The sequence below is a fragment of the Triticum aestivum genome, chromosome 3D (assembly GCF_018294505.1).
Source record: "Triticum aestivum cultivar Chinese Spring chromosome 3D, IWGSC CS RefSeq v2.1, whole genome shotgun sequence".
NCBI classification, from domain to species: Eukaryota; Viridiplantae; Streptophyta; class Magnoliopsida; order Poales; family Poaceae; genus Triticum; species Triticum aestivum.
In genome coordinates, this window is record NC_057802.1 from 156,753,608 (window position 1) to 156,762,315 (window position 8,708).

General features: G+C 45.8%; 1 protein-coding gene across 1 annotated transcript; it reads left to right on the forward strand.

The window, feature by feature from the left end:
- Positions 1-2,567: 2,567 nt before the first annotated feature.
- On the forward strand, positions 2,568-4,135 carry LOC123074404 (glucan endo-1,3-beta-D-glucosidase). The gene is made up of 4 exons (XM_044497264.1): positions 2,568-2,823; positions 3,363-3,391; positions 3,487-3,721; positions 3,808-4,135. The coding sequence occupies exons 1-4, from the start codon at positions 2,748-2,750 to the stop codon at positions 3,831-3,833; spliced, it is 366 nt and encodes a 121-aa protein (XP_044353199.1). The 5' UTR covers positions 2,568-2,747; the 3' UTR covers positions 3,834-4,135.
- The last annotated feature ends 4,573 nt before the right edge of the window (positions 4,136-8,708 follow it).

Sequence of the window (8,708 nt, forward strand, 5' to 3'; positions counted from 1 at the left end):
TTTCTTGATTATCCGAGCATCCTTTTTACAGCTTTTTAGTCAACATTCAGGAAAAAAAATTCACCACTGCTATTGTGAGGGTTTCTACATAACTATAATGTTTGGGGCTTGGTTTTACGTGGACAAAACAAAATTGGATCCAATTTGTACTTCACACATTCTTATGCCTTTCTTTGTAGAGTGTACACCCGCATTAATAATGGAAGAAGTTTGATCATGAAGTGCGTATCTGTTTTGCTATTGTGAAGGACCGACGGAATGTGTGTGGATCCGCGACCTGTAGGGCGCACTCGGCCCTGCCGCCCTGGTCCAGTACATCTTCCTCTGGCGCCAACTGCATGACGAGGCTGATTCGTTTGCTATCAATATTTGGCATTGCCAATATTTGGCAAGCCAACATTTGGCAAAATCAAAAGTTGTCAATATTTGGCAACCTTTTGTGAGATTGACAACAAAAATTGATATGCAACCAATCACTAGCCAATTAGGCTCGACATCTCCCCCTCTCGCTCATGCATGATCGCATCTCCTGGCGATGGACGACATCTGGCGTGTACTCCGCCAAATCGTGCTATCTAGGCCCTTCTCATGTTCGACCATCGAGCCATCCCGAAAGTTGACTTGGAAATATTGGGCACTACTTCAAGTCAAAATCTTCTTATGGTTAGCATACCAGGGCCGTTGATGGACTCTCGATCGACTGGCTCGGCGTGGCCTAGCTCACGCCCCGCTCTGCTTGCTTTGTGACCGGGGGCCCGGGATGATGCAACAGTTTTCTCGTCGGCTGCTCTTTTTTCTCATCAGTTATGGCATGAACTACTACCTTCCTGTCGTGCCATGACCAGCCTTCTAGGCCCGGGATGCGAGTCCCGTGACTGTTCTCCATGTCCGTCTGAAATGCACAAACTGCTCTTCGACAAGGCCTGGCCACCGTCATCTTCTTAACTACGAGAATTGGAAAACACCGCAATGAATATGTGTCAATGGAGATAGGCCATCCATCTTGCTACTCACAAACAACATCAAAGAAGACACTCGAGCATGGGCTCACGATGGAGCCAAGGGACTAGGCATTCTCATCAATGCAACTTAGGATTAGTTTGACGGGGCCACACATCCCCTTCTTTGTGTTCTTGCTTTTCTCATTCACGTCAACTTCCGCGTTCATGTTTGTGAGAATCCGCATGAAACCGCTACTACTCCCTCCGTCCCATGATATACCCATGATATATGAGCGTTTTTTACATTGGACTAGTGTAAAAAATGCTTTATATTATGGGACGAAAGGAGTATCTTTTTTCTCCTATCAATGAAATGATACGTAAGACTTCTACGTATTCGCGAAAAAAATATACTTCGGTAGCACCGAATGACGTGGTGCCTAGTCGGAGCGTTCCAAGTAAATAAGAAAACATATTGCCATTGATGTGGCTGAAGAATATGCATCTTTCAGATGCATCCATGCTGTCACTGTTTCACTGGATGAGCTTTGAGCTCTTTACGTGGGTTGTAGGCATGCACTTTGTCTTGCGCACCTAACAGTGGATTTTCTTTCTCCTTTTCCTCTATTTTTTCTCTTTGGTAGGGGGGGAAGATAGCACCGAACTCGGTGACTGTGGCGTATGGGATCTGGACATCTGGTGTTGCTTCATGTTTTAGTAGGGATACTATTTTATGTTCCCAAATCTTCCAAAGCTCTTATGCAAGTGAAATAATACTAGAACACAGGAGGAATTGATAGGTTAACAAAATGCGGGATGGGAAGGGAGCAGCGAGATCGGCATCAAAGGAAGGAAGGAAGGAGCATAGACAATTATGAAGCAGAAAGAGGAAGGAAAGAATCAGGAATAAAGCAAGGCCTGAACCATACAAGCAAGCAAAGGCCTGGCTACCACGTTAAGGGCAAGTGACTTTTGATAGGCTCATGATGATGTCCATCATTATTGAGATGATTTGTCCCGATCTTCCGGTGCTATTTTACAGACTAGTACGATCTACTAGTGCTGATCTGTGGATCTATCTGTCGTTTATTACTGAACCATTCATCTGCTACTGTTATCTACTCCCTCACTTAGGCCACATCTAGATGTGCTTTAGCAAAACTGATAATATAAAAGCGTTCTACTTTTTTTCGGAATTATCTAACACATTTTGTGCAATCAGTCCAGTAAGGATGGAGAAGAAAAAAAAGAGCTCATCATTATTTGAAATTCCAAAACGGTTTGAACGGCAGCGCTTTCAAACAGGATCACCCTTTGACCTGCACACATCAGATAGACTGATGGACAGAGCAGACTGCAGAGCAGGCCACCGTCAAAGTGGAAGCCGGTCAATGCTGCATGTGTGTGGTCCGAAACCAAAACCAAAAGCGCACAGTGCGGAGGAACCAAACTCTGTGATCGGATCAGAGACCCAGCCAGTTCAAGCTGGTACACGCCAGGCGCACATGGCAGCTTGCCCCGGGAAGAAGCCAGGGACCAGAGTCACATGACCATGCCCATGCCCATGCCCAGACCCAGACCCTCTACCGTTTTTTCCAGCAGTTGCAGTGGGATCTACTCCACTCCACTCAACAAGGCAATTAATCGGCAGCCACTTTTTCCGGCTTCCTTCCTCCCCCCATCTTTTTATAACTGCTAGAGCTAGAGCTTAGAGCTTATTAGAGACCCCAGCCCCTTCCCTGTCTCTTCTCGGCTTCTCCTCCAGAGTCTTGGCCTCCTTGCTTGGTGCTGGTGCCGGAGAGCAAGATGGCGAGGGGGTCTCAGCCATCTGCATCGCTCCTGCTCTTCTCTCTGGGGCTTGTGCTCCTCTGCTTCACCTCAGGTGAGCCCTCCGCCTCCTCCGATTAGGCGATCTCTCTAGCACAGCTACACTGTTTGACTGTCTGTTCAGCACGGTGTGGGGTTGCTCTCCTGTAGAAAGAAAGGGAAACTGTGCCCACTCGTTCCACCCTTTTTTCTTCAGTTTTTGTTCCTTTCTGAAACTCCGGATCGCTCTTTCTGCCGCATTTTTCACCATGTTTTGGTCATTTGGTCCCAAATGTGGTCCATGTTATGATTAGTGGAATGCGGTACATAGTACTCCTTAATCATCTCGTCTAATTCAGAGGAGAGGGCGGAACCCAGTTACTATCTGCTGTTGTTTCTTGCCAAGATCTACTCGCTCCGTTTCAAAATAGATGACCCAACTTTGTACTATAGTTAGTATAAAGTTGAGTCATCTATTTTGGAACGGAGGGAGTACCAGCGTGTTCTTGATTTAGATACGCGCTTGTTCCAAAAGAATCATCAGTTGAACTTGATCCGAAGCAACTCACAAAACTTTTCAAAGAAACTGACATTTCTCTGTTTTTGATTGCGCAGGAAGCACCGTCAGGCTGGCCGAGGCACAGGTACCATAAAATCGCCCCCCTCTTCCTTCTGTAATCGTCATAGCAATGCATGTGTATGTGCTGATCCAACTAACTTGGGTGGTGGCAACTTGCAGAAAACGTGGTGCATGGCGAAGCCGTCGTCGGACGAGAAGGTCCTGCAGGCGAACATCAACTACGCGTGCTCCAACGTGAGCTGCGCCGTGATCCAGCCGGGCGGGCCGTGCTACAACCCCAACAACCTGCTGTCGCACACCTCCGTCGCCATGAACCTCTACTACGCCGCCAACGGCCGACACTCCTGGAACTGCTACTTCGCCGACTCGGGCATCGTCGTCAAGTCCGACCCCAGTGAGTAGCCAGCCACTGGCCTACCCACCTGCAGAGATCTCGGCCATTATTCTTTGCAGCTCTGACAGACAGCGGTCGTTTTGCAGGTTACGGCTCGTGCACCTACTACTGATCTTCCTCGCCGAGGTCGGGCGATGCAGATGGGTCGCAGTAGGTTCTTCTTGTGTTTAATTGGTCGCGCGAGGAGCTGCATGTTGTTGTGAGCTAACTAACTGCTCCGGCATGATGATTAATTGGTTGAGGTGAAGAGTGTGCGTTGGTGTGGGTTAACTGCTAGTGTCTGTTTTTTGAGATGTGTCTGTGTTGCCTGTGTCTTGTTTGAGATGTCCATTCACTGATCGATCTCTCTCCGCTGGGGAACTTATTAATCCATGTTTGTCCTGTTATTTATTTATTGTCCTATATATGACTGCATGTGTGTCCTGCTCCAGTTGTGGGGAAAAGTAAGATTTTAATTTCAGTTACCTACAGAGGCCAGACCAGAGCATTTCTTTTCTTTTCTTTTGCGGGAAACTGTGTGCAGCCTGAGTATAAACGTCGTGCTCGTGTATTCGTATGGCGGGGAAGGGTTTAAAAGTGAACAAGTACCATTGCGTTTTTCTGTTCCACTTCCATCGGATGTGAATACTGTAAAAGGAAACAAAACGAAAAGGTTAACTTGAACGCACTCCACCGCCCATCCAAAGAGAGAAGTCTCGTCTCTATATCTATATCGATATCAATATCTATTTTTATATCCTATCTATCAATATCTATATCTTCTATCTGTATCTATATCTTCTATATCTATATTTATATTTATATTTTGTCTATTTACTTTGCATCAAGATTTGTCCCATATGATCATTTTATGTGTTAGAAAGATATTTGGTCCCCTTGTGAAAGATCGTGGATGTCGCCTAGAGGGGGGATAATTTGTCAAGCACAAAACCTACAACAACTAGGCTCACCTATGTGCACCAACAACTTATGCTAAGCAAGAAAAACTACTTAGGTGGTAGCAAGATATATGACAAGAAACAATATGGCTAACACAAAGTAAAGTGCATAAGTAAAGGGCTCGGGTAAGAGATAACCGAGGCACGCGGAGACGACGATGTATCCCGAAGTTCACACCCTTGCGGATGCTAATCTCCGTTTGGAGCGGTGTGGAGGCACAATGCTCCCCAAGAAGCCACTAGGGCCACCGTAATCTCCTCACGCCCTCGCACAATGCAAGATGCCGTGATTCCACTAAGGGACCCTTGAGGGCGGTCACCAAACCCGTACAAATGGCAACCCTTGGGGGCAGTCACCGAACCCGTACACTTTGGCAACCCTTGGGGGCGGTCACCGGAACCCGTCAAATTGCTCGGGGCGATCTCCACAACCTAATTGGAGACCCCGACGCTTGCCCGGAGCTTACACCACAATGATTGAGCTCCGAACACCACCAACCGTCTAGGGCGCCCAAGCACCCAAGAGGAACAAGCTCAAGGGTACCAAGCACCCAAGAGTAATAAGCTTCTCAACTTGTAACTTCCACGTATCACCGTGGAGAACTCAAACCGATGCACCAAATGCAATGGCAAGGGCACACGGAGTGCCCAAGTCCTTCTCTCTCAAATCCCACCGAAGCAACTAATGCTAGGGAGGAAAATGAGAGGAAGAACAAAAAGGAGAACACTAAGAACTTCAAGATCTAGATCCAATGGGTTCCCCTCACATAGAGGAGAAAGTGATTGGTGGAAATGTGGATCTAGATCTCCTCTCTCTTTTCCCTCAAAAACTAGCAAGAATCCATGGAGGGATTGAGAGTTAGCAAGCTCGAAGAAGGTCAACAATGGGGGAAGAACACGAGCTCAAAGGATAAGGTTCATTGGGGAAGAAGACCCCCTTTTATAGGAGGGGAAAATCCAATCGTTATGCTCACAGCCCGCACCGAGCGGTACTACCGCTCCTACGAGCGGTACTACCGCTAGGGCGGCAGAAGCCCAATGAAACAACACTGCAAACGGGCAACAAGGCGGTACTACTGCAGGAGCGGTACTACCGCCTGCCCTTGCGGAACTACCGCGCGACCACGGAAGTAAAAATAACTGCCGCGCCTACAACCGCTGGAGCTAGCTACGAGAAAAAGGCGGCACGGTACTACCGCTCACAGGGAGCGGTACTACCGCGCAAGGGCGGATGTAAAAAATTACATCTGCGCCTACTACCGCATGCAATCAGCGACAGGATGCGAGGCAGCGGTACTACCGCTCACCAGGAGCGGTACTACCGCGTAGGACGCGGAAGTAAAAAATTACTTCCGCGCCTACTTCCGTGCGCGCCAGCGTTCTGGGCTAGAGTTAGCGGTACTACCGCTGGCCCCTGCGGTACTACCGCTCCCTTGAGCAGTACTACCGCACGCCATAGAGGCTTTAGCACTTGGATGCCTTCAAAACGCAGCTAAAGACAACAGATGGAACCAATAAAACCAGAACTACCATAACTTCTGCAAATGAGTTCCGAATTGAGCAAACTCAAGCTTGTTGGATACAAGACAACGAGTGGCATCAAAACAACGATTGGTTATAGTAAGAAGAGGCAGGGGAGGTATGCCTAACACATAGAGGAGTGAAACCTCCAACAGAGAAGAACCAGCATAACCTCCAACATCAAAAACATCATAGAAGATGCAAGTGAACTCCGTTTTTGATGAACTCGAGCTTGTCAACAAGATGACCAAAAGCTCCAAAACTCACAAAGAGAAGCAAACAAGAACCAAGAAATATGATGCAAGGATGCAATGGTTTGAGCTCTCTACGAATGATACGATCAAGCTACTCATCGAGAGCCCCCCTTGATAGTACGGCAATCGATCCTATAACCCGGTCTCCCAACTACCATCATGAGACCGGTAAAATAGAAAACCTGTCAAGGGCAAACCTTTGCCTTGCACATGGTCCACTTGAGCTAGATGAAGACGATCTTGACTCCCTCAAGTTGGACCACCTTTCTTGATTGCGTTGGCTCGATGAAGACTAGTTGATTGCTCCCCCATACTCCACTATGGGTGAGCCACTCTTCCGCACATCTTCACAAGTCCATTGTCACCACAATGGACGACAAGCTTCAAGCATTTTATCTCTTCGTGATGCTTCCTTGAACTTGCACACCGCAACCTAACCCAACAAAGAACTCTCACGAAGATCATGGGTTAGTACACAAAGCGTAATTGACAATGCTTACCATACCATGGGATCGCTTGATCCCTTTCGGTACATCTTCTACGCTTTGTGTGTTGATCAACTTGATTCACTCTTTTACTTAGTCTTGATCATCCTCTCACAAGACCAATCTTTAGGTAATTCCTTGAATAGCACCTTGGTCATCACAAACTCTCCTTGAAACCAACAAATGTACTCCAAGAAAAGCCTATGGACAAAACCTTCAAATATAACTCAAGGCAACCATTAGTCCATAGAGATTGTCATCAATTAGCAAAACCAAACATGGGGCACCGCATGTTCTTTCAATCTCCCCCATTTTGGTAATTGATGACAATCACTTTCAAGAGAGTTTATATAAGGAATTATGCATCACCATGCAATGCAACAACCAATGATGCATGAGAATGGGATGCAAATTCTTAGGAACAAAACCAAAGCAAGAAGAGATGACTCTCTAAACTTCTCCACAAAACTCTCTGAAACTTCTCCCCCATTGGCATCGATTGCCAAAATGGGCGAAAGTCTTAGAAGGCCAATATAACTTGTGTTCCTCCATAAATTGTGTATTTCTCAACTTGAGAGTGGAATGCAATACACATATCCAACGGTAAATACTTGGAGGAAGACAAACTATATTGAGGCCCAAAGATTGCCAAAAGAATGATATGCCACAAAGGCATAACAAAGAGAGAAACAAGCACTCAAGCAATCAAACGATACCAATTGAAGCAAGCTATCAAAAGATACCAATTGAAACAACTAGACTAATGATCCTACATGCCACATGAATAAAAGATATTATGATATGAACAAAGGAGTGTTCTAGAGAAACTAGAGAAGCTCCCCTTGTTTTGTGCACAATTTAGTTTTGCAATTGCATACAACGAGCACAAAATAGGATTGTCACTCCCCCAAGATCAATAGAACCTCACGACAAGTGCAAGAGACCAACGAAGCGTTCTAAAAGACACTAGTGAAGCTCCCCATGATTTGTGCACTCCTTAGAATATTTGCATTAGGATACCAAGTGCACAAAATAGGATCATCACTCCCCCAAAATCAATAGAAACTCACAACAAGTGCAAGTGAGCATGTAGGAAACAAAGCCTAGCACTTGCAACAAACAAATGGTTGAGCAACATATAAAAGAGGCAACTTAAGAGTAGGCTCAACCAAAATGATGTGTGTGAGTCATGGCAAAGCACTTGAGAAGACTAATGTACGAATGAGCATTAAGCATCAACATAGTCTTGGATAGTGGAGATACAAGGTGCATGACATGTCCTCCCCACACACACCAAGCAAAAGGGTTCACAAGCACACTAAAAATGCAAAATGAATAACCAACACTTGTGACAACCCATGGTGAAGATAGAAGATGAAAGCCTCATCAAGACGAGGGATACCAATTAAGATGGCAAAAGCCTCGTAGAGATAAGCATGAGGAAAATAATTTTCACCACACAGGAGTGCATCAAGATGCAACGAGATAAGACATGCACTCAAGGCAAAAGCTTTCACGGAGCCACCAAAGAAATAACAAGAAAGACAAGGTGGACGTGAAAGAAAGGATATCATCTAGAGATGTAATTTCTCTCAAGTGTATAAGGTTCTAGGTAGACGAGATGATGATGATATATATCTACAAAGAAGGATGTACACCCGAAATAGTTACAACACGAAGGAACAAGATATCCAAAAGGAAGTCATAGATATACCAATAAGATATTTGCTTGGAAGCATAGCACATGCACTACAAAAAAATACACTTCCGTGATGATACGTGTTTGTCA

Bases quoted from the DNA above. Each gene is read 5' to 3' on its own strand.
- LOC123074404 (XM_044497264.1), top strand. From the start codon at position 2,748: ATGGCGAGGGGGTCTCAGCCATCTGCATCGCTCCTGCTCTTCTCTCTG. The intron at 3,392-3,486 runs GTACCATAAAAT...GGCAACTTGCAG, and splicing joins TCAGGCTGGCCGAGGCACAG to AAAACGTGGTGCATGGCGAA. The intron at 3,722-3,807 runs GTGAGTAGCCAG...GTCGTTTTGCAG, and splicing joins CGTCGTCAAGTCCGACCCCA to GTTACGGCTCGTGCACCTAC.